The 26,806-nt window shown below is 39.2% G+C and overlaps 1 protein-coding gene across 2 annotated transcripts in view; it reads right to left on the bottom strand.

Annotated features, from left to right (window-relative positions):
- Positions 1–5,833: 5,833 nt before the first annotated feature.
- Pxd (Peroxidase) overlaps positions 5,834–26,806 on the bottom strand; it is a 180,749-nt gene continuing 159,776 nt past the window's right edge. For both annotated transcript variants that reach the window (XM_073960020.1, XM_073960019.1), the window contains 8 exons: positions 19,296–19,480; positions 18,786–19,213; positions 17,973–18,720; positions 10,171–10,327; positions 9,874–10,044; positions 9,595–9,793; positions 9,154–9,259; positions 5,834–6,220 (listed from right to left, as the gene is read on the bottom strand). In XM_073960020.1, the coding sequence (XP_073816121.1) occupies positions 6,139–6,220; positions 9,154–9,259; positions 9,595–9,793; positions 9,874–10,044; positions 10,171–10,327; positions 17,973–18,720; positions 18,786–19,213; positions 19,296–19,480 (2,076 nt within the window). In that variant the 3' untranslated portion in view covers positions 5,834–6,138. The remainder of the gene's footprint in view (positions 6,221–9,153; positions 9,260–9,594; positions 9,794–9,873; positions 10,045–10,170; positions 10,328–17,972; positions 18,721–18,785; positions 19,214–19,295; positions 19,481–26,806) is intronic.

Raw genomic sequence — 26,806 nt, 5'->3', positions numbered from 1 at the left:
AAACTTTTTTACTGGGATTTCACTACATCTTTCGATGCAGTCTACACGGAGTTATGAAAAATGCACTCCGTTCGTTACATTTTTGCTTTGTCCCGTACTTTTTTAATGGTAAAGTTTGCAAAAGAGCAAACTGTCAAAATTTTCTTTACCACAGAAATTTATTCAAAATGTACAGGAATGGAAAAATGGTAAAATTTGCAAACGATATTGTCGAAATGTCAAAATCAACGTATCAGCCAATCAGATACCAGCAAACAAGCTGCCAGTTTCTACACACCCAAATTTGTGTGGTAGAATATAGCAGAAGAGAATGGCGTTCAGCGCTATTTTTGTTTAAAGACAACTGCATTTTTTTGCTACTTTTTGGAATACGAAAACGGTTTTATCACAAAATTTGACAAATAGTACTAAATATAACTATTTTGCAGGTTCTGGAACACAACTTCTATAAACACATACATGAAGATCCGTAAAAACTAGCCAGCTTGTTGATCCCTACCAGCAGCGAAATCATTTCTTCTAAAGACAAAAAAGATTGTATAAATAGGTCTGTTTGATATCTTCTTAATGCTTTACATTTACGAAATCCACTCGATTTCAACTGTCAATTCCTTTGCGTATACGTCAAATGAAAACTCATCTGAATTCCATTGGATTTCGTTTGACGCTTTAGCAATGAAATTGACAGTTGAAGTCGAGTGGATTTCGTAAATGTAAACCTAGCATAAGTTCTTGTAGGTACTTCTCAAGGCCTCGATACATAAGAAGCCTCACCGACTGTCTTTCTTGCCTTGCTTCATTTCTGAAGCTGAAAACAGATACAACGTTTGATTAAAGTTTTGCGTTGGGCGTCGAGAAAAAACAACAACAACAGGGCGACGACGATACCAAAGTCCAGCGTTTATAGCTTAAAACAGATACAACGTTTGATTAAAGTTTTGCGTTGGGCGTCGAGAAAAAAACAACAACAACAGGGCGACGACGATGCCAAAGTCCAGCGTTTATCTGTTTGCCGGCATATATTTCAAATGAATTTGAATTTTTCGGCATCATGCCCAACAGTGTAAAAACGGCCAAAACGACACAAAACTTTACCCAAACGTTTTATCTGTTTACAGCTTGACATAATAGAAATTAAGGACTAAAGAACAAAATGGCAACATAGTTCGAAATTGGCTCAGTCCTCTTTATTCTTTTATATTTATTATTGGTCTGGGGCTGGATTCTTGTTCTATGAAAATTTGAAATGAAGAATATTTCCTTTATAATTTTTTTCATTTGACAGTTTTTTCCTTTATAAAAGTTTTCATTTCACATTTTCATAGAAACAGAATTGGCCCCCTGCTATCATATAAATTGTATTCTTATGAAAGTAAAGGAACACTTTGGGGGTAAAAATTTGTAAAAACTGTTATAGTAAGTTTACATTTACGAAATCCACTCGATTTCAACTGTCAATTCCTTTGCTTAATCGTCAAATGAAATCCAGTCGATTTCAGACGAGTTTTCATTTGACGTATACGCAATGGAATTGACACTTGAAATCGAGTGGATTTCGTAATGTAAAGTAACACGACTTATATACCATTTAGATATCACCTCATTAGCCGGATTTAGCGCATTATCAGGATTTATGTGCTAAATCCGAATAATCTACCAGATTTCCCATACAAAAATAAATCCTCGTACTGAGTGAATTTGTTTTAAATCCGGCATAAATCGTAGTATACAACTCTGTTTTTTGCAGCATGTTGCTAGAAAACACAAAAAGTTGCAAGCTGACACAAGAAACAATTGCTCTGTTCCTTTACGTGCCTGATGTTACCATTTCTTACCATTTTTAACCTGTAAAGTTTTCCCTTACTTTTAATAGCATACGATTTATATGATAGCAGTTTACCACTTTTACCATTTTCTGCCACTGTTACCATTTTTAAAAGTAAAGGAACAGACCAAATGTAGATGCATCGGTGAATTGCTACAACAAAAATAATTTAAAATGTCAAAATTGTTAAACAAGACGAACAAATTAAATTTGCTTTGATATACAAAGTTGATTTTAATCAACCAAGACTAACAAGGAGTTTACACAAGACAGACTGTCTGCAAATACAACTCTGATTTACTAACACATACATACACTTGTCGTTTGTCTCCCAGCTGTCCATCATTTTTTCAGAGACAGTAGGCTTAATAAATTGTTGACGTTTTTGTAAAAAAGAAATGAAACGATAATTGAAATGCGTTGAAAATAAAAGAATATGAACAAAAACAAAATATGTGAACGGATAACAAACAGAAATCGAAGATTTTCACTCATAATTTTACAACTGTTTTTGCAGTTGCCTGGACGCCTACGTCACGCGGACAAGTTTTGGGTTTTTGACAATCAATACATGTACTCAACTGTCCTGTCATGTGTAAACGCAGGGTAATATTTACGATGTCTAACTGCTATGCCTAAATACGTCCGTATTCCCAAAACGTATGTGGCGAAAAAAGTAGAACACATTTGGCATGTTCCCGTACTTTATAAAGTGGTAAAAGTCGTAAACGATTTTCATATAAATTTTGTGTACGGGAACGCAAAATGTGTAATAGTGGTAAAAATTGTAAAAACTTTTTAGTTCTGGAACAGAGCTATTTATTCTTATGAGAACTAACGAAATACATCGAGCGTATACTTTTTGTAAGTTGAACAAATTCAACTATGACAGAACGTTTTGTATGCATGTATTTATGTGTGTGTTTTGTATTTTAAAAACAAAAGCCGAACAAACCCTGAAATACAATTCATGGGAAAGGAAAATTATTTATTTTACGAATGAAAACATTTAAATAACTTTTGATCGCGAATTTTGTGTTTGAAATGTGATTTTGGACTCAACGTATTTGGGTAATACGGACGCTCAGAGAGCGTTGCTGTGGTAGGATGGTTAAATATTTGTGTACCTCCCGTCGTTAATTAGGTACATGATACAATAAGGAGGTAGCAGCAACTGCCGTTTTTGGTAACATAAGATGTCAAAATTTGACATAAATTCAATGCAATTGACACATTATGTTACCACCAGCTGGGCTGATAATGCTACCTTTCTTATTGTATCATGATTAGGTATAGCAGTAAACGATAAAATAGGCCTGTTCGATAACTTCGCAAGTAAAAAGTGTTTGCAAGTACTTCTAATTTCTCTTTTACTGAACCACTTTGTTATCAAACAGCATCTTGTAAAATTTTTACAAATTTTTACAAACTTTTGAGTTATCGTACAGACCTCATTAGTTAGCATTAGTAGCATAATGTGCTTACATTTTCAATATGCCTGTTCGATAATTTTGCAAGTAAAAAGTTTTTGCAAGTTCTTGCAACTACTTGCAAGACTTCTCAATTCTCTTTTACTGAACAAGTTTGCTATCGAACAGCATTTTGTAAAAGTTTGTGCAAATTTGTACAAACTTTTGGGTTATCGTACAGACCTAATATTAAACAATAAATTTTTAATTTGCCGTATGTTTTTTGAAACGAATTCAATTTACAACAACTTCTTTTGACGTTTCAAATTCGATCAGATGGGCTGATGCTTCTACCATGATAATTGTGGTATGAACAAAAATCAGCTGACTGCCATTTAAATCCTCCAAAGGTATATCTAAATGCAGTGAGATTTGTACTGGATTTATTAAATCCGGTTGAAGATTTATGGCTAGACTAAATGAGCTATTATCTCCGAAAAGTTGCCGTCCCTGCTTATAGCCCATTTAGATATGACTTCATTAGCCGGATTTAGCACATTATCATGTTTTATTTGCTAAATCCAGCCAAAATCTACCAGATTTCCCATACAAAATAAATCCTCGTTTTGAGTGGATTTATTTTAAATGTGGCATAAATCCTCGTATACAACTCTGTTTTTTGCAACATGTTGCTAGAAAATACAAAAAGTTGCAAGCTGGCACAAGAAACAAGGTAGATGCATAGGTAAATTGCTACACTAAAAATAATTTGTAAACAAGGCGGAAAAATTAAATTTGGTTTGATGTACAAAGTTGATTTGAATCAACCAAGACTTATATTTACGATGTCTAAGCAATAAAATAATTCTTTATTTGATCTTTAGTTAGCATTAGTAGCATAATTAGCTAGCATTTTTAATATTAAACAATAAATTTGTAGCATAATTAGCTAGCATTTTTAATATTAAACAATAAATTTGTAATTTGACATATGTTTTTTGTGATGACTTCATTTCACAACAACTTCTTTTGACGTTTCAAATTCGATCAGATGGGCTGATACATCTACCTTGGTAATTGGGCTATGAACAAAAATCAGCTGACTAACATTTAAAACCTCCAAAAGGTATATCTAAATGCAATGAGATTTGTACTGGATTTATTAAATCCAGTCGAGGATTTATGGCTAGTCTAAATGAGCTATTAAACGGTGGTTTTTGTACAGCAAAAATCACAAGTAGTGGGAAATCACCAACATGGCATCCCTGAACATAATAGGTGTGTACGATAACCCAATATTTTGTACAACTTCGTACAAATTTTTACTGAATGCTGTTCGATAACAAAATTATCCAGCAAAAGAGAGCAAGTTTGGAGAGATTTTTGGAGAGTTTTGTGACTGAGAACTTGCAAATTTTTGCTGGGAAAATTTGTCCCGTAAAAATTTGCAAGTCTGATCAGCTGACTTTTAATCACCTGCTCAATGTAAACAAATAGAAATGTTTACATTTTTGACCAAGAAAATTTCACAATTGCACATTTTTTAGATTCTAAAGCGTTGTGGATAGGATTAAAACATTAAATAAGTAAACTGCAATTTTAAAATTTATTGGTCTGTTCCTTTACTTTAGAAAATGGTAAAACCGGCAAAAGTAGCAAAAGTTGTAATCTGCTTCCATATGAATTGTATGGTGTCTGAAGTAAAGGAACGCTTTTCGAGTAAAAAGTTGTAAAACTTGAAGATTCTTGCACGTAAAGGAACAGAGCTTTATGTTTTTGTTCCGTTTGGTTTAAAATATCAAAAGAAACAAAAACAAATTTCATACATTTTCGGAAACAGCTGACTTTCTTGCAAGTTTTTGCAAAATGCTGTTCGATATCTTTCTGCAATTTTTCTTGCTTGAGAGAGTAAAATTCACTGAGAGAGGTTGCTGGAACTGACTGAGTAATTATTGCTGGGAATGTTATCGTACACACCTAATGTCAGTTGATAGTGTAAATACGACCTTTGTAAGTGAATAACGTAAAACATTGCAGAGATGGAAATTGTAGGACGTTTTGAAATTTTCAGAAGAAATAATTCAAATTAAGGGTCTGTTTCAGTATGTCGAAAGAAAATGATTGCGAACGAAAAACACCTAAACTTTGGTTTTCATGGCAATATTGACTTTGTGTTTGCTTTAAGGCCAAAACCTAAAACTTTGCATGTCGCGTTCAAAGAAACAAAAAAACATGTATTTCAAATTGAAATACTTGTATTTTGTTTTTGTTTTTTTAAGCGCACACGCAACACGCCAAGGTATAGGTTTTGACCTAAATCAACTGCAAAATTTAAATATCATACACCATTTTAGTTGTTTTTTTAGTTTTCATTTTCGTTCGACAAAAGTTACCAAAATTGCAATTTTAAAAGAAAATTTTAAAGCTTATCTGAGACCGAGTAAACCTTGATATTTAAACATCTGTGAATGTCTTTTTTAAATCAAATAACATGCATTATTAAAGCCCTTCTCTTCCCAACAAATTTCTTAGGAATATTATAAAATTCAATGTTTGGTCCTATATTTCCTCAGTCTATTTCTTAAAACACAATTAAAAATTAGGAATATAAAAAAATATATATTTATTTCATTTTAAGAAAATACTATTGATATTTTGTACAATTAGAATATAAAGTGTATTTAAATTAAATATTTACAATTGCAGCTATATAGAATGAAATAAGAAATACAATATCGGTCGGTATGATTTTGTTTTGTTTTTACAGTCAAAATGTTATTTAGTAATAGAAAACATATAAAAAAATTAATTTTGTTTAATGGACGTTTTTTTAACAAAGCCAAAATCACCCTTAAATAAGAAATAAAAAATAAATACAATTTTGAGTATTTTTTGTTTTTTAAATTATTTGCCATAGTGGGGTTTCTTGTCAATCCATTTGGTCAAATCGACTTGGGGTATATTCGAGCATGGCACAACGGGATTACTGTAAATAAAAAATGAAATAGACATTTATTACATCTTTGTGTTTATTTCAGCTCTAGTCCATATTTTGTTGTATTCAAGTATTTGAATAACAACAAAATGTTTTACAGTGGATATGAAATTGATTAGTTGCGGGCGGAGGGTGAGGAATACTATAGTTTCAGTTGTCACCAAACAACTTCATCAGTTCCCTTTTCCGCCGACTCTGTATCGATAAAACAGGTCAATAAGCCCATCCAGCAAATTAAACAAAATGAGAAAATTGCTGTATGGCCCTAAAGCTGATTACCCTACAATTTGAGTCGAACTAAAGAATTTCATATCCACCACTGTTTTTATGTCGTCTTTGCTTTGCAAAGAATGCGAACATATGAGTGTTGCTTCAATAAGCGGGGGTAAAACAACGAGAAAGTTGTTGTTTTTGCATTACGCATTGATCAACAAGGCCGTGCTGATGCCTATTATTGTTGTTGGCGTTTTTTATTGTTGGACTGCAGAATTTTACATCTTTGTGTTTATTTCAGCTCTAGTCCATATTTTGTTGTATTCAAGTATTTGAATAACAACAAAATGTTTTACAGTGGATATGAAATTGATTAGTTGCGGGCGGAGGGTGAGGAATACTATAGTTTCAGTTGTCACCAAACAACTTCATCAGTTCCCTTTTCCGCCGACTCTGTATCGATAAAACAGGTCAATAAGCCCATCCAGCAAATTAAACAAAATGAGAAAATTGCTGTATGGCCCTAAAGCTGATTACCCTACAATTTGAGTCGAACTAAAGAATTTCATATCCACCACTGTTTTTATGTCGTCTTTGCTTTGCAAAGAATGCGAACATATGAGTGTTGCTTCAATAAGCGGGGGTAAAACAACGAGAAAGTTGTTGTTTTTGCATTACGCATTGATCAACAAGGCCGTGCTGATGCCTATTATTGTTGTTGGCGTTTTTTATTGTTGGACTGCAGAATTTTACATCTTTGTGTTTATTTCAGCTCTAGTCCATATTTTGTTGTATTCAAGTATTTGAATAACAACAAAATGTTTTACAGTGGATATGAAATTGATTAGTTGCGGGCGGAGGGTGAGGAATACTATAGTTTCAGTTGTCACCAAACAACTTCATCAGTTCCCTTTTCCGCCGACTCTGTATCGATAAAACAGGTCAATAAGCCCATCCAGCAAATTAAACAAAATGAGAAAATTGCTGTATGGCCCTAAAGCTGATTACCCTACAATTTGAGTCGAACTAAAGAATTTCATATCCACCACTGTTTTTATGTCGTCTTTGCTTTGCAAAGAATGCGAACATATGAGTGTTGCTTCAATAAGCGGGGGTAAAACAACGAGAAAGTTGTTGTTTTTGCATTACGCATTGATCAACAAGGCCGTGCTGATGCCTATTATTGTTGTTGGCGTTTTTTATTGTTGGACTGCAGAATTTTACATCTTTGTGTTTATTTCAGCTCTAGTCCATATTTTGTTGTATTCAAGTATTTGAATAACAACAAAATGTTTTACAGTGGATATGAAATTGATTAGTTGCGGGCGGAGGGTGAGGAATACTATAGTTTCAGTTGTCACCAAACAACTTCATCAGTTCCCTTTTCCGCCGACTCTGTATCGATAAAACAGGTCAATAAGCCCATCCAGCAAATTAAACAAAATGAGAAAATTGCTGTATGGCCCTAAAGCTGATTACCCTACAATTTGACCTGTTTTATCGATACAGAGTCGGCGGAAAAGGGAACTGATGAAGTTGTTTGGTGACAACTGAAACTATAGTATTCCTCACCCTCCGCCCGCAACTAATCAATTTCATATCCACTGTAAAACATTTTGTTGTTATTCAAATACTTGAATACAACAAAATATGGACTAGAGCTGAAATAAACACAAAGATGTAAAATTCTGCAGTCCAACAATAAAAAACGCCAACAACAATAATAGGCATCAGCACGGCCTTGTTGATCAATGCGTAATGCAAAAACAACAACTTTCTCGTTGTTTTACCCCCGCTTATTGAAGCAACACTCATATGTTCGCATTCTTTGCAAAGCAAAGACGACATAAAAACAGTGGTGGATATGAAATTCTTTAGTTCGACTCAAATTGTAGGGTAATCAGCTTTAGGGCCATACAGCAATTTTCTCATTTTGTTTAATTTGCTGGATGGGCTTATTGACCTGTTTTATCGATACAGAGTCGGCGGAAAAGGGAACTGATGAAGTTGTTTGGTGACAACTGAAACTATAGTATTCCTCACCCTCCGCCCGCAACTAATCAATTTCATATCCACTGTAAAACATTTTGTTGTTATTCAAATACTTGAATACAACAAAATATGGACTAGAGCTGAAATAAACACAAAGATGTAAAATTCTGCAGTCCAACAATAAAAAACGCCAACAACAATAATAGGCATCAGCACGGCCTTGTTGATCAATGCGTAATGCAAAAACAACAACTTTCTCGTTGTTTTACCCCCGCTTATTGAAGCAACACTCATATGTTCGCATTCTTTGCAAAGCAAAGACGACATAAAAACAGTGGTGGATATGAAATTCTTTAGTTCGACTCAAATTGTAGGGTAATCAGCTTTAGGGCCATACAGCAATTTTCTCATTTTGTTTAATTTGCTGGATGGGCTTATTGACCTGTTTTATCGATACAGAGTCGGCGGAAAAGGGAACTGATGAAGTTGTTTGGTGACAACTGAAACTATAGTATTCCTCACCCTCCGCCCGCAACTAATCAATTTCATATCCACTGTAAAACATTTTGTTGTTATTCAAATACTTGAATACAACAAAATATGGACTAGAGCTGAAATAAACACAAAGATGTAAAATTCTGCAGTCCAACAATAAAAAACGCCAATAGACATTTATTTTAAAAATTCCCAGAGATATTTGATGAAGGAGATAAACTTACCTTGGTGAAACCAATAGGAAAGCCTTTTGTTGCATAGATTGAATGTTATTGCCATTGTCACACACAAGACGTGCCATACTGGCTTTGCGAATTTCAGCCAATTGATCTAAAAGAATAAATGAAAGAAAAAAGTGTGATATTTAAATACTTCTATTAAAAGGCAAGGGGGTAGTATTAAAAAATGGGACAGAAGAGGATAATTTGGATGGGGAGAATGCATTTGTTATAAAGGAGCAAAGGATGTCTTTATAGAGAAAAGTAGGTAATGCCACCAGAAGATTATATAGACGAGTCTAAAGAGGTCCTGACAGATGGATAGAAGGGACGAAAGCTAGTCTTTATATACGTTATACTTTTAACGATCAGTAAAGAAAAAATAGAGCGTAGTCTTCAGTATTTCAAAACATTTGACTGTAAATGTATATCATGATTATATTTTACCTGGTGTAAATCCAACATATTTTTCACCATTCTCATAGAAGAAACGATCACCAACACGTGTACGATAGAATTGTTCTGTTAAAATGCACAAGAATGTGGGGCCAGCTAAGGCACCGGCTACATGTGACTCCAATGCACCACCTACGGTTATTTCCACATCTTCATGGCTGGGATATAAAGTTTTAAGTTTCTCAACAATCTGCACAATGAAAAATGAAAGGAAATGGTTAACATTCAAATTAACTTATGTTCTGTTTTTTCTTTTGTTTTTAATCATACCTGGGGATCAATTAGGTCAGCATAGTCCTCCCAACTATGTGCCCGTCTCAGGCCACAGAATTCTCTAAAGTCATTGTAGGAGGCCAAACCATGGTCACGATTACGTTGTATATCAATAGCTCTCAAATCACTGCCAAATGGCATATTACGTCTGAATAAGAAGTGTTTAATCTGCGGAAAAATAAAATAAAACATTAAATAAAATGAATAAATGTTTGGGGTTGTCCGTATTGACAAATAGCAAATGGAAATAAATCATGGTAAGACAACATTAAATTTTGTTTTTCGCAAACTTACCTCTCTGTCGAAGTTAATGTCGGTTAATTCTTCTGGCTGTGTTGAATGTCCACGTGTTAGTGAATCAAAGTTGTCGCCAACTTCTATGATGCCGGGACGATTGAACCAGTCACTAAGTCGCAATGAGCCCAAAACTGATCTCAATTCAGATAACAAACTGCACGAATAATGTAAAAAAGAACAAAATAGAAACAAAATAATAAGATTAGACACAACATTACTGTGAACATTTATTTAATTAGAAAATCGTTAGATTGTAGGTTCTGCTAAGTGTTTGAGAAAATAAATTAAACCTAGATGTCATAATACGAGAAGTTATTGATTGTTATAAAGGTAATGGATTCCAGATTTTATAAAGATAGCCGAATGGGATTTCCCACGAACCGGATATTCGTGAATCTTACAGGTGTTGAATGTTGAGATTTTGTCGTGGATCCGGAACACAGTAAGCACAAGAAAGCCTTTCTGGATGAACGAAAATGTGATTTTATATGCGACAAAGGCTTTAAAGGCGACATAAGTAGAGGTTTTATAGACGAGACGAGGGAGGTTTTATAGACGAGGCGAACAGAAGGAAGACGAAGACAGAAGACGACCACAAGGGAGTCTCTAGAGGTAAGGAAGCCTGTCTTTATAAAGGGTGTTTTTTAAGCTAGATAGAACTTTAAATTGTAAAAAGTAACACAAAGAATTAAATTTTGATGAAACTTTTTTTTATTTGTTTCAGTATACTCTGACAAATCATCATGAACAGACTCACGCTTGAACAACGCTACGAAATTATCCAAATTTACTTTAAAAATCAGTCGTCGATTCGCGCAACTTATAGACGACTTCGTCATTTGTATGGCGTACATAATCGTTCATCTGAACAAGCGCATTTTTGGCTTAACGGGTTTGTTAATAAGCAAAATTGCCGCATATGGAGTGAGACCAATCCACAAGAGACCCTACAGACTCCATTACATCCAGAAAAATGCACCGTATGGTGCGGTGACATTGATCCGGAGGAGATGTGGTTTCAACAGGATGGCGCTACGTGCCATACGGCGAACGCAACCATCGACTTATTGAAATCAAAATTTGGCGATAAGTTGATTTCGAGAAGTGGACCTGTCAATTGGCCTCCAAGGTCGTGCAATTTGACACCTCTCGATTATTTCCTGTGGGGCTACGTGATGTCACTGGTTTATGCTGATAAACCAGCAACAATTGATGCCTTGGAGGCCAGCATTGTTCGTGTTATTCGTGACATACGGCCAGCAGTGCTCGAAAAAGTGGCCAAAAATTGGACGTCCAGAATGCACTTCGTCAAGAACAGCCGCGGTGCCCATATGCCCGAAATCATTTTCAAATGTTAATGCCACGTATTGATCTTTCGAATAAAAAAAAAATTTTTGATTACAATTTAATTTTTGTGTTATTTTTTACAATTTCAAATTCTATCGGGCTTAAAAAAACACCCTATAAAATACCAGTAGGAAGTCCTCAGAGACGACCACAAGTGAGTCTTTATAGACGACCATAAAGAAGCCTTTATACACGACCACGAGGGAGTCCTTATAGATGACCGTAAGGGAGTTTTAAAGACGATCGCAAGGGAGCTTTTATAGACAAGAACAAGTAATTTTTATAGACGACCACAAGGGTGACAAGATTGTGATAATAGACGACCAATAGGGAGTCTTTGTAGACGACTACAACGGAGTCTTTATAGACGACCATAAGGTAGCCTTTATACACGACCACGAGGAAGTCCACAGAGACGACCACAAGGAGAAAGGAGTCTTTATAGAGCGACCTCAAGGGAGTCTTTATAGGCGACCACTAGGGAGTCTTTGTAGACGACCACTAGGGAGTCTCTGTAGACGACCACTAGGGAGTCTTTGTAGACGACGACTAGGGAGTTTTTATAGACGACCACAAGTCTTTATAGAGCGACCTCAAGGGAGTCTTTATAGACTACCACAAGGGAGTGTTTATAGACGACTATAAGGGAGTCTTTATAAACCACCAGAAATGAGCCTTTATAGAGCGACTTCAAGGGAGTCTTTATAGGCGACCACAAGGGTGTCATAATAGACGACCACAGGGGAGTCTTTATAGGCGACCACAAGGGTGTCATAATAGACGACCACAGGGGAGTCTTTATAGACGACCATAAGGTAGCCTTTATACACGACCACGAAGTCCTCAGAGACGACCACAAGGGACTCTTTATAAACCAGCAGAAAGGAATCTTTATAGAGCGATCTTAAGGGATGACCACAAGAGTGTCATATTAGACGACCACAAGGGAGTCTTTATAGACGACCATAAGGTAGCCTTTATACACGACCACGAAGTCCTCAGAGACGACCACAAGGGACTCTTTATAAACCAGCAGAAAGGAATCTTTATAGAGCGATCTTAAGGGATTCTTTATAGGCGACCACAAGGGTGTCATAATAGACGACCAATAGGGAGTCTTTGTAGACGACCCTAAGGGAGTCTTTATAGACTACCACAAGGGAGTCTTTATAGGCGACCACAAGGGAGTCTTTATAGACGACCATAAGGTAGCCTTTATAGACGACCACAAGGGAGACTTTATAGGCGTCCACAAGGGCGTCTTTATAGACGAACGATCGACCGACTTGAAAGGAATTTTTATAGAGGATCTCAATGGAGTCGTTGAAGACGTCCAGAATGGAGTTCTTATAAACAACTAGAATGGAGTGATTTTATACGAACAGATGAGAGTTTTTATACACGGACTGGAGGTTGTTGTTATTGTTGTAGTAACAGTATATGATATTTTTGCAAGTTCGTTTTTCTGCTTAATCCGTCACTGGCTCCACCAACACGTCCAGAAATGTGGATGTTTCGATGGGATGTAACCACAGGTGTACTGGAGTTAGTTGAGTAGGCTTGGCCGGGCAGTTGAAACGGTGGGCAGATGTTTTGCACGTTATCATCGATCCTTGTACTATAATAAATTAGACCGGTGCACCAACCCGAGAGCGTAGTTCAGCCAAAACTACTCTGGTTTGTCGTGGCAGCTGACGCTCCTCAGCTGCTATAAAAGGGGGATTTTCTCCGAGGACTGTAGTATCTCTGACTGCCTTCTGTGAATGTTATTTAAACCATGTTGTTGTTGTTGAACTAGGGGTTCACTCTTGTAACGTTGGACCTATTTTCTAGATCAGGAATATCCCTCCTAAATGCCTAAATGGCTCTCACGGTAACACCCGAGCAAGTACTGCAATGAAAGCATGTTATTGTGTTGCTGTACTGGAAGAATCTTTGTCTCCTCATGTAGACGATCCACTGAAGCCATAAGGAGACACCGTGTTGCAGTTTTCAGGTCGGAATTCTGACAGGTTTTAATAATTTTCCATCGCATTGCACTTATATTCGCAAACCATACTGGAGCCGCATAGCTTACCACAGACCGACCTATCGCTTTATATGTGGTCAACAAAGGTTCTTTATTTGAGGGCTTTGTTCCTCTCAGCTTGTCGCAGATAGCTATGGCATTTCCGGACGACATGAACATGCTATCGAATGTGAACCCTAAATTTTTGGGACATGGCATTCATCTCAGTTCTCACCTCTGCCATGTGTCGAACAGAGAGGTCGTAGATTTAGTGGCGGACTTATACATATTCCTCGCGTGGGAAAATGTGGTAAGATCAGCCAAATAGGAGTTCACCCTTTCACAAATTACATCTGGGAAGGTACTTGACGCCAAGATCGTACAATCATTCGCATACGTTACGATCTTAATGTCGTCTGGAGGGGGTGGAATACAGGAGATGTATGGGTTGAGCACTTCCGGAGATATCATCACACCTTGGGGAACTCCCTGTTTCACACTACGGGACTTGGACTTCTTTTTCCTGAATTCCACGTACACTGACGTCCACATATACCTATAATTGATTATCGAACGTTTCAAACTTGGCTAGAGTTTAGTCTGCTTGATGTCCTAAAACAGCGTGGAGTGCTTGACAATATCAAAGGCTTTGTTCAGTTCTCGACTAATATGAGTGGAGATGGCGCTGTTGTCGTGCCCATGCTGATAATGGACAACTGCTACTGGCGACAAAAGCGAAATCGGTCTGTTTGATTCACTTTTGCTGGTATCCTTACCTGGCTTCAGTAGCGGCAATAAACTGCTAATTTTCCAGACTTCGGGAACATTGTTTGTGGCTAGCGACAGTTTGAGAACTTAAGTGAGATATTCGACTTGCGGCTCATCCAGCTGTTTCAACATTACTACTAAGATTCTATCAGGGCTCAACGCTTTGGATGATTTAGGGTTCATGATGACATTCGCAACAGATTGTTGTGGTTCACAACAAATTGTTGTAGTTCATCCTCTGATCTGATGCGACGTAGTCCTCTTCTCTTCGCTTTGTCACTCCCGGGTGATCGACAAACTGTCTCTCGTACAGGATTGACCCGTAACCACACAACATCCGCGTTGCGATCAGCGGCTTCCACCTCATAAATAAACGTGAATTTTGAAAGAATATTTTTTAAGCATCACCAAACCAATAAGCCTGCAATATTTTTATTCACAGCGTATGATTGTTGGTATCACTTATACCCCAATAATGACCCATAACCCAATGGGCGTATTATAGTTGTCGTTAGTTATACGTCACACTGTCCACGTTTATTGCGTTGTTGTTCATTGAAAATATTCTTTAAAAATCCACGTTTATTGAGATTTTGGTCCTTGAGAGCAGCATATCCCGGAATGCCTGATCCGGATTCTTTCAGGGGCTGTTCTGGACTTTTCCATGCGGGGGACAACGACAGGGATTACGTTGCTGCATGTTGCGTGAACAGTCCCAGTAAAACGTCATCAAAATACGCGACTACCCCGCAGTCCCCCCATGTCAACCGTTGTTGTTCCAATCCCTGAAAATTCATCCTATTTGCAATTTAATTGCAATAGACTCCGAGGTAAGATAGAGGAAATAGTAGATTTCATGAGTCAGAAGAATATCTGGGTCACGTCAGTGCAGGAAACCAAGCTCAACAACAGCTGCAGGTTAGTGCGTTGTGATGGATACAACGTACTGATGAAGGATCGACTTAGAAGTGGAGGCGGGGGATTAGTTTTCCGATTGCCCCAGTCTATTACATACAGACCTATCTCGCTTTGCCTGGCTATAATGATCCATATATGGACTGTATGGCGGTTGCAATCAGGAGTGGAGCTGCCGAGGTGGAGATGCTGAAGCTGTACATCCCGCCGATAAATACCTGTACTCCAGGTTATAGGCTCAACATTAGCCTGCTTTTGGAAGGTCCTAACCGTCTGGTCTCTGGTAATTCTGAGTTGTGGCATACAAGTTGTGATAGCTCTACGTTTTGCACGGTCAATGAGGACTCCCCTACCAGAATTAGGAGAGTGTCATAGTTCGCCAGACATAACCTACGTGTCAATTGGTCTGACAAATGACATCACCGTCGTTTCTTTGGATCAGACCATCTCCCCAAAATTGTCTCCTTCAACAGACTACCAAATTTGTTTACCTCTGAACGCCGCACTTTCATCAATCATGGTAGCTATCCCATTGGCCGAGTTTCAGAGAGTTCACTAATCACCGTTTCAGATATCTGCCTAGCCCTTCTGATGGTTGGGTAGCAAAAATAACGTTCCAAGACATCATCACTGCTGCAGAAGCTTGTCATATAGCTGCTGGTCGAATATCCGAAGTGAGACCAAACTTTCCAGCAGGACGGGATTATCAATTGAGCGTGATGAGATTCGTTGTGCCTACCGCAGTGACCCCAGAGTCAGGGAGCTGACACTGGAAGTTAAATCATCTGAATAGTTAACAAGTCTGAGCCGGAAAAAGTGAATTGTGGACAACGGTAAGTCTTGAATCCTGGAAAGAAGGCTAATAGGACCTCAGGCAAGTTTGGCGACGTAACGCTGACTGATCTGATAAAGTGAGCAATTTATATCAATCGACAGTTTGTCAAGCACCGCGGGCGTGATGTGGAGATGGAATAAATGAATTGTGGACAACGGTTTTGTCACTCTCGAACCCTGCGAAGAAGGACAATAGGACGTTAGATACGTTTGGCGACGTTACGCTGTCTGACCTGAAGAGGTGCGCAAGTTATTCAATCGACAGTTTGTCAAGCACCGCGGGAGTGACAGGACGAAGAGAAGAGTACTAAGTTGCATTAGATCTCTTCCTGCCTTCACAATTTACAATGGATGATGTTTCGAATGTCATCAGGAACGCTAAAACATCCAAAGCTTTAGACCATCATGTAATCTCCATCGTAATGCTGAAACATCTGGATGTTTCGGGAGTCGATTACCTCATCAAATTTCACCACCTGCCACCCATATCGTTTCCGAAGTCTGGAAAATGGCCAGCAAAAGAGAACTTTCGGAACTTTTCAATCTCTAACTCTCCCGTTTTCTGCCCTCCAGACGGGATTAGGTCGGGTAACTTCCTTGACGTCGTTTGTGAAAGACTGAACTCCTATTTGACTGATTTTACCAACTTTTTCCTCTCGAGGAATATGCAAATATTCGCCACTAAATCTACGACCACTCTGTTCACCACATGGTGCAGAAAAGAGAACAGAGTTGAATGCCATTGTCAATGGTAGCAAAATTCGGACCGCAGTATGGTCCGAGAATATAAATTCTAAGCAATGAAAAAATATTCAAATCTGTCAGAATTGCGTCCTGAGAACTGCAAGAGGATGCCTCATGTCTTCAGTGCGAATATAAATGCTACGCAATGGAAAAATATGCAATCCTGTCAGAATGGCGCCCTGAGAACTTCAACAGGATGCCTCATGTCTTCAGTGCACCATATAGCAGTAGCATGCTTTAGTTGCAGCACTTGTTCGGGGGTTACCGTGAGAGCCATCCATCCTGGATAAGTCCCCCACCCTGGTATGTCAGGAGGGATTTTCATGATCTAGAAACCGAGGTCCAACGTTACAAGAGAGAACCCATAGATGAACTAGTCTATCAAGCTGGTTTAAATAGCATTCACACGGATGCAGTCGCAGATGCCATAAACAACTATCTTGTGAATGCGGTCCTCGGAGAACATCCCCCTATCTAGCACAGCTGTGGAGCGTCAGCTGCCACGATAAACCAGACTAAATTTGGCTCGGGATGGTGCAGGATTTCAGGCTCCATAGGGCAAGGATCAATGACACCGTGCAGAACATTAGGCCCGCACGACACTCTGCACCTTTTCAACTGCCCTGCCAAACCTACTCAATTAACTCGGGTAGATCTGTGATTACATCCCATCGAATCAGCTACATTTCTAGAACTGGAGATTGGCCCAGAGCCAGATTAAGCAGAACAATGAACATACGAACATATAATAAAAAACACTGTTACAACAACAACCACAAAGGAGTCTTTATAGAAGTCTGGACGAAAGCTTTTATAGCTAAAGAGGAGGGAGTCTTTACAAACGACCCGAAGTGGGTCTTTATAAGCGATAAGAGACGACCCAAAGGAGTCTTTATAGATGATCACAAGGTAGTCTTCGTGGAGGATTATAAGAGAGCCTTCAGAGTGTAATAGTTGGGGGTCTTTATGGATGAACAAAAGTTATCGTTTAAATAGAAGCTTATGAATATCTGTAAAGCAGGAAAGTCTTTGTAGACCACCATTAAGGATACTTTATAGAGATCTTTATAAATGAGTAAAAGAACATTTTATTTTATGGGTAACCAAATGGGAGTGCTGGTCAAACTTACAGACTAGTTTCCTGTAAAACAAATATATCACTTTTTCCCACTCTCATACTTACTCCAATCTTCCTTCAATCTGTGAATGGAAATATCTGAAAGCAGCTGTGGCATGTGAATTAATGACCGACGGATCAATGCTGGGATCGAAATCATTGATGGGTGCCTTTTCGGGTACCTTATAAATCAAACGATTCTTGAGCATATTTTCCGTACCCAAAAATATTGGCAACCATTCGTAGTAACTGATATGTTGATATTGGGCAATATTAATTTTACGAGCCTCCTGGAACAGTGTGCGATCATCAAAGTGAGGATTCAATTTAGCCAATTCACCAGCAATACGATTATGTTCTCTCAACAGGATGGTTTGTAAAATGGTAAGACCAGGATTTTGATTAACACGAATATCACCGGCAGTATAGCAGACTTCATTTGGTTCAATGGCATCACAGTCACCGGTAACATTACGCGATGATGGTAACCAATCGGCACCATTACGACGTTCGACAATCATACGACCACCCTGGAAGGCACGAATTTGACTATTTTGTTGTATGGAATTGCCATAGACCAAAGATAAATCCATGTATGAGGTAACGGTGGTTAACTGTTCAGCTGGACCACCACGATAGTCGGGGCAACGGGCATCCAAATCGGTGAGGGTGCGTACAAAATTCAAACATTCGGTGCCAACTTGAGAGTAGACGGGATCATGTTCCGGTACAATAATGGCGAAACAGGTTTTGTGTGCCGTGTCCAAGCCAACCAGGCGGCCATCATCAGTACAACAACGTGTGGGATGTTTTTCTGAAAGAGAAGAATTTTTTTATTAAAACTTTTTGTTTGCATAAGGATTTAAAGAGACCACTTACTGGATTGAGTACCACCAGCCTGCATAGACATATCGTGTGTCATAATCTGACCCCACTGCATGTTGATCAAAGTGAATTCTGGATCGGGTACATCCATTTCTCCAAATACTACGAGCGAAACCAAACGAGCACTGGGTAAATCTTGCCCTGTAATCGAGGTTGTGGGAGCACTGACTCCATCAGCATAACGTGGCCCCAAAAGTCTACCATATCGGGTATTGGCCATACCCAATTGAGGACGTTCCAAGTGATTACAGGAACCATCCAATGTACGATATGTCGACTTTTCACACACCGGCGGTGGCATGGCACATTGGGCCCGACCTGGTTGGGGGAATTGTGGTCCATATGGACCACCAGTTGCTAGTGTAACAAAAGGATTTAGTGGTGCCGGCGAGGTGGGTCCAAAGCCAGTTGGTACAGCATTACTGGAAACCAACATGAAATGAAATTTGAAGTTAGTTTAGGTGGACATTTTGTTGGGTTTAAAAGTGTATGGACTTCTCTTACCTTACTAATGGCAAAGCAATAGCTGATGCTGGAAATCCTGGTGCCGAAGGAACGTATCTATGTTGAGGGAATGCATCGACACCATGTTCATTGTGTAAAATGTGATAACCAGTTGTGGAAACTTTTATGCTTAGCACCTGGCAAATGAGTGTCAAAAGGACACCTAATTCTCTTCTCCAAATCATCTAAAAATAAAGGGAAACATGAAAAAGGTCAGTATGGGAGACAGGACACAAGGTGACGGTTTTAATAGGTGCTAAAAAAAGTACAGCTTTGTAGAGGTCCAGATAGACTTAATATAGACGGTTTCCTTTATTGACATTCAGGTGTCCTTTTTTCGATCAGAGTCTCAAAAGACGAACAGAAATAAGTCCCCAGCAAACCAATCGTATCGACATCGTATCGAAATCGGAACAAAATTCGGACGCTACGTCCGATGTCGGATCCGAAATCGTAACGATATCTTAACGAAAGTTGTATGAAGTGGTTGACATAATTTCGGAACGAAATGTCGGAGCGAAATCGGATCGGAACGAAATCTGAAGAAAATCCTTGGGAAAATCTGAACTATTTCGCCTCCGAAGAATCATTTAGAAATCAGATCGAAATCTAAACGATCTTGCTTCCAAAATTGTTCAGACGTGTCGGACATCCGACATTTGGTTTGCAGGGTCTCTAAATACCACCACATACACATACGTATGATCTCACGACATCCTCAATGGGACATGGGAGACTTCTCTCATATCAATGAATGCAGGCCGATTCATATTGGCTCATTGATATGGGACCTACTTTTTATAGGCCAGTCAGAAAGGCGTGTCTTACGACAACACTTGTGGAGTAGTTTTACATGGCTGAATGGTCCGGGATTGAACAGAACACTTCTACGTGCAATTCGTACGTGCTTATCATTGCACAGTGGTCCCACATATATGGAAAGGAGTACCAAAAATAGTTCTAATCGAGGTACCGCCTTGAAATTTTAAACACAGGCTTATAACGATGCAAAAATATACAACAAAATTTGTAGTGGATGTAGGTCCACATTTACGTATAACCCCCATATTAAGGTACCGTGCGATTTTTGGTATTTTGACGATTTTAGCCAAATGTTCCAACCGATTTAGTTGTAATTTTGCATTTTGAGTTCTGAGTGAACAAAACACCTTCTTGCAAAAAGTGTTCAGTATAGGTCTGCGATTAGGTTAAGCCCCCATATACACGTACCTCCCGATTTTCTGAATTTTAAACAATTTTTGCCAAATTTTCCAGCCGATTTGTCTGTAATTTTGGATTTTGAGTTCTCAATACATAAATAACCTCCTTGCAAAAAATATTGAATATAGGTCCATGTTTAGGTATAGCTCCCATATAAAGGTACTTTCCGATTTTCGGAGTTTTGACGATTTTAGCCAAATTTTCCAACCGATTTAGTTGTAATTTTGCATTTTGAGTTCTGAGTGAACAAAACACCTTCTTGCAAAAAGTGTTCAATATAGGTCAACGTTTAGGTTAAGCCACCATATACACGTACCTCCCGATTTTCTGAATTTTGAACAATTTTTGCCAATTTTTCCAACCGATTTGGCTGTAATTTTGGATTTTAACTGTCAATACATAAAATACCCTCTTGCAAAAAATGTTGAATATAGGTCCAAGTTTAGGTATAGCTCCCATATAAAGGTTCCTTCCGATTTGCGGAATTTTGATGATTTTAGCCAAATTTTCCAACCGATTTAGTTGAAATTGTGCATTTTGAGTTCTGAGTGAACAAAACAACTTCTTGCAAAAATTGTTCAATATAGGTCTGCGATTAGGTAAAGCCCCCATATAAACGTAGCTCCAGACTTTCGGAATTTTGAACTATTTTGACAAAATTTCCAGCCGATTTGTCTGTAATTTTGGATTTTGAGTTCTCAATACATAAAATACCTCCTTGCAAAAAATTTGAATATAGATCCAAGTTTAGGTTAAGCTCCCATATAAACGTTCTTCGACACCGGATTGACCCGGAAGCACACTAAATCAGCGTTCAAGCCAGCGGCTGGCACCTCAGGGTACATATTTTTTGTATTTTTTATCGTTTTTCTGTGTTGGCAGCAGTATATTCCGGAATGCCTTCTCCGAATTTTTTTGTTTCCTGCCGGGAGTGAGGAAAGCTCAGGATCAATTTGGATGTGCTCGGTTTGTTACATTCACATCCAGCACACTTCGATGAGTTGCAATTGATGTCGATAGTAGGTGCATCTCAAGGGTTGCTCTGGACTCGTCCATGTGAAGGACTAAGGCAGGACCTATGTTGCTGCGAGAACACAGCCCCAAGTGAGTAATCATTGTCATCAGAATACGCGACTCTACCGCATTCCCCCCACCGCACAAGCAGCACTTAACAGCAGTCGCTGCTGTTCCAATCTCTGGAAATGCATCATTTTTGCATTTTAATTGCAATGGAATCCGGGGTAAGATCGTGGAAATAGTGGACTGTGTCAGAAGAATATCATGGCGGGGGAGGTGCAGGAAACTAAGCTCAAGAACAACTACAGCAAACAGTGTGGTGATGGTTACAACGTACTAAGGAACAATCGGACCAGAAGTGGAGGTGGGGAACTGGCTTTCCTATTGCACCAGTCTGTTCAATACATACCTATCACGCTTGAACCCAGCTCTAATGACCCGTACATGGAATGTATGGCGGTATCAGTCAGGTGTGGAACTGCCGAGGTAAAGTTGCTGAACGTATACATACCGCCGATAAATAGCAGTATCTCAGGTTACGAGCGAGGTAAAGTTGCTGAACGTATACATACCACCGATAAATAGCATTATCTCAGGTTACGAGCCTGACATTAGCCCGCGTGACATTCGTTCCTCTGAAACGACCATAGGGGTATATTGCTTGCTGACAGAGCAGATTAATAGATCTACGTTTTTACGGTCAATGAGGAGGTCCCTAACAGAATTAGCGGACAGTGCCACAGTTCACCAGACATAACCATCGTGTCACCTGGTTTGGTAAACTAGCACCCGTCCGTGTTATTGGGTCAGATCATCTCCTCACAATCTATCAGCAGACCGCCCGACTTTAGCACCTCTAAACGCCGCACTTTTGTCAATCATAGGAAAGGTAATCGCCGCTTTAGAGATCTTCTCGCCCCTTTTGATGTTTGGTTAGCAAAATGGTGTTTGGAGCTGACACTGGAAGTTAATGTGTTAGTCCGTGAGCACAAGCGGAATAAGTGGCTAGATCATCTGAAGATCAGCAACATTTGAGCTGCAATGAGTGAATTTATCCGGAGTTGAAGCAAAACTACTCTGGGTTGTCGTGGCAGCTGACGCTCGAAAGTTGTTTATATTATCTGTGTGAATGTTATCGAAACCTGCTTGATAGGCCTGCTGATCTAGGGGATTTCTTTTGTAACGTTGGACTTTTCTTTCTAGATCATGAAGATCCTTCCTGACATATCTGGGTGGGGGGTCATATCCAACATATGCTGATTAAGATGGCTCTCACGCTAACACCCGAGTAAGTAATGTAACGAGAGCATGCCATTGTGTTGCTGTACTGGAAGAATCTTCGTCTCCTCATGCCGATGGACCATGTGTCATTTATAAAAGACACCCGGAGGGTAGTCTGCTCAATGTCCTTAAACAGCGTTGAGTGCTTGACAGTATCAAAGGCTTTTGATAAGTCGAGCACCACACTGTCCTATCGCACGGCATGCCTTGGTTGACGAAGCATGGACTTGCCTACGAAACTCATAATTTCGCTATAAACTTAAAGCTTTAAAACTTTTCCCGAAGGAAAGTACCAGGACCACAGTACTTTCTAAAAATGTTTTAAAAGATCCTCGAACAAATCTTAAAGTGGACTTAAAAAAATTGTGGACTTATGTGAGCGAGGTACTCTAAGGAGTGGACCGATATGGCCCTTCTCCGAACATAAACCAAGTTTGGCCAAAATATTCCGAAAGATAATTTATGGTCACTACACATGGTGCCGTAAAGCTTTTTACAGCCTTCGGGCCATTATCTCAGGAAATATGCACTTGATATGGACTTCACTTTTCCGAAATTCTGTGTGGGAGGTACGATAAAGTCCGTATTGGTACCTCATCTATGTCTCGTAGAAATATTACCATGTGCAAAGTATGGACCAACTCGGTGACTGCCTTCGAAAGTTATTGTGCGAACCATTTTAGCGTAAAGTTTTGTGAGGGAGGTACCGGAAGGTGGAGATCGATATAGTCCATCTTCGAACTTGAACTAAGTTTGAACAAAATATTACGAAAGTCAAATTTTGGACCGAATCAATCAGACGACTCCAAATTGTCTGAAACTAATTTCGACCAAACATACTTGGGGTCTAAAACCGTTATTTCGATGAGGCACACATTGCCCCTATGAAACTGTACACACCCTCGTTAGCATGAATGTTGAGCGTATAAAAATCGTTTAATTGCGTTTACAGCCATAGAATGTTAGGAAAGATTTTCTTAAATTATCTCATATGGCTTTGATTTAGACTGATCATCGGAAGCTCGATGCCATGACATAACTCCCAACGGGCATATCTTCATAACTGCATTTGAAGTAGGACAAAGAACGGCCAATATGTTTGACAGTTTTTGTCAAAAAAAAAAAAAAAAAAACAAAATTATTTTGTTTTAACAAGTAAAAAGGTATCAGTCGGCTTTGCCGGCAGAGATATACCCTCAGCCTATGTGAATTAAAACTTTCATCTACGGACAGATCGACTCAATTGTTGAAATTTTGAAATAAAGAGAAGATCGATATCGACCATTTAAGAAGTTAAACAAAATTTGGACAACATATTAGGAGATCAAACGTTTGGATAAATTTGGTTGCCCCGTTCAAGGGATACCATTTTAGTGACATTTTTTAAATATTGGAGGGAAGTACAAGAAGTTGAAGCCAATCTTCAAACTGAAACTAAGTTTGGACACATTTTGGGCTGTTTTCTCAAGAAGTATGAACTTGCCCCTGAAAAAGCATTTACCATCGTAATTGAGGCAGCGAATGCAAGTTGCTTCAGCAGAAATCAAAGCGATTCGAGAGCAGGTCGTTAAGCGAATTTATCCGAAATTTTGTGTGGGAGGTACCCGAAGGAGTGGACAAATATAGTCCATATTCAAACCTTATATACATATGGCTGATGTATTAGGATGTGTAAAGTATGGACCAAATCGGTCACTCCCTTCAAATGTTATCGTGCGCACAATTTATTCGAACAGTTTCGAACTTTTGTGGGGGAGGTACCTGAAGGAGTGGAACGATATGGCTTATCTTGGAACTTATACTAAGTTACTTACTTACTTAGCTGGCCCATTACAGAACATTTGTTCCATAGGCCGAACTAAGAAAAGATCTCCATTCCTCTCTATTTGTTGCTTCGCACTCTGGAAGAAACAAAACAAAAACATTGTTCCACAACATCCCATACGGGACAAGGGAGACTTCTCTCATATCAATGAGTGCACCCCGATTCATATTTAGCTCAATGATATGGGACCTACTGTTTATCGCCGAGTCCGAACGGCGTGTCTTAAGACACCACTTATGGAGAAGTTTTTCAAGGCTGAAATACTCAGGAAATGTCGCCAACATTACTGAGGGTTATTTTGCCACCGTTGAAAAATGTTTTGATGTTGCTTGGCCGGGGAATCGAACCCCCGACCTTCTGCGTGCATGGCGGGCGTGCGTACCATTGCACCACGGTGGCACCCCGCACTCTGGAATACCGCGCCTTCTCACCTCATCATCCACTTGTTTGCGCCATCTATTCCTTGGCCTGTCAATTCTGTGTGTACTGCCAAGCGGTCCGTATTTATACGACAATATTGATGTCGTTGTATAGCAGATACAGCTCGTGGTTCATGCGACGTCGATATTCGCCGTCAACGCTGATTGGTCCGTAGATCTTTCGAAGAATTTTTCTCTCAAACACACCAAGCACTGCCATGTCCGCTTGCGCAAGTACCCAGGCTTCGGAGCCATACATCAGCACGGGTAGTATCAGTGTTTTGTCCGGTCCGAGCTCAATGGACGCATTGCGCGTCGACACCATCAACTTGGTCTTCTCACCGTTTACCGCCAGACCCACTTTAACAGATTCTCCTTCGACCTTTATAAAGGTATCAGTTACTTCTTTTACTGATCGGCCCATGATGTCTATATCATCAGCATAAGCAAGTAACATGTGACTATTGGTGTAGATTGTGTCACTTCTTTTGACGTTTGCCTCTCGTATAACCTTTTCCAGCAAGATGTTGAAGAGATCACACGAAAGGCTGTCTCCTTGTCTGAAACCTCTTTTGGTACCAAACTCTTCGGAGAGGTTCTTTACTATTTTAACTGAGGACCTCGTGTCAGTTAAAGTCATTTTACAAAGCCGGATGTGCTTTGCGGGGATACCAAATTCAGACATTGCTTGGAATACCTTTGAACGCAGCGGGATGTCGAAGGCTGCTTTATAATCGACAAAAAGGTGGTAGGTGTCGATCTGCATCTCTTGGGTCTTCTCCAGGATTTGCCGCAGGGTAAATATCTGGTCAATGGTGGACTTGCCAGGTCTAAAGCCGCATTGGTATGGTCCAATTATCTCGTTGACCATAGGCTTTAGTCGTTCGCACAATATCCCTGACACTATCTTGTAGGCAATAGGGAGTAGACATATGGCCCTATAGTTAGAGCATACAGTCTTATCTCCCTTCTTGTGGACGGGGCACAGGATACTCAGGTTCCAATCGTCGGGTATTCGTTCTTCCTGCCAGATGGTGCTAACTAGCTGATGAATACACCTTATCAGCGTGTCGCCTCCGGTTTTGAGCAGCTCGGCTGGTAAGCCATCGGCCCCTGCTGCCTTATTATTCTTCAGCCGATTTATTGCTGTCCTTACCTCATCTTGGCTGGGCGGTATACATTCAATACCATCTTCTGGGATTGGGACTGTGGTATCTTCGTCGTGGAGGAGTGGACGGATTGAGTACATATTGGAACCTCATCTAAGTCTGGTAAAAATTTCACGATGTGCAATGTATGGACCAAATCGGTTAGTCCCTTCAAGAGTTATCGTGCGCACAAATGTTCCGAACTTTTTTTGGGAGAGGACCGATATAACCCATCTTCGAACTTAAACTAAGTTTGGACAGAATATTACGAAAGCCAAATTTTGGACCGAATCGGTTGATGCGTTCGAGAGTTATCGTGCGCTCCAGCCAAAAGGACGGACATGGCTAAATCAACTCCAAATTGTCGGAAACGGATTTCGTCCAAACATACTTGGGGTCTAAAACCATTATTTCGATGAGGCACATTTTGCCCGTACGAAAGTGTATATACCCTAGTTAGCATAAATGCTGAGGGTATAAACTCGGTATTCCAAATTGGGGAAGTAAAACAACAAATAAAGTGTAATGAAAATCTTTTCTTAGTTCGGCTTATAGAACAAATGGGCAAACTAAGTAAGCAAGTTAGATATCCAAATTAAA

The sequence above is a fragment of the Musca autumnalis genome, unplaced genomic scaffold (genome assembly GCF_047663935.1).
Source record: "Musca autumnalis isolate F117 unplaced genomic scaffold, ASM4766393v1 scaffold_1, whole genome shotgun sequence".
Taxonomy (NCBI): Eukaryota; Metazoa; Arthropoda; class Insecta; order Diptera; family Muscidae; genus Musca; species Musca autumnalis.
Note: the sequence above shows the minus strand (reverse complement) of the source record. Positions and strands in the feature narration are given on the sequence as shown.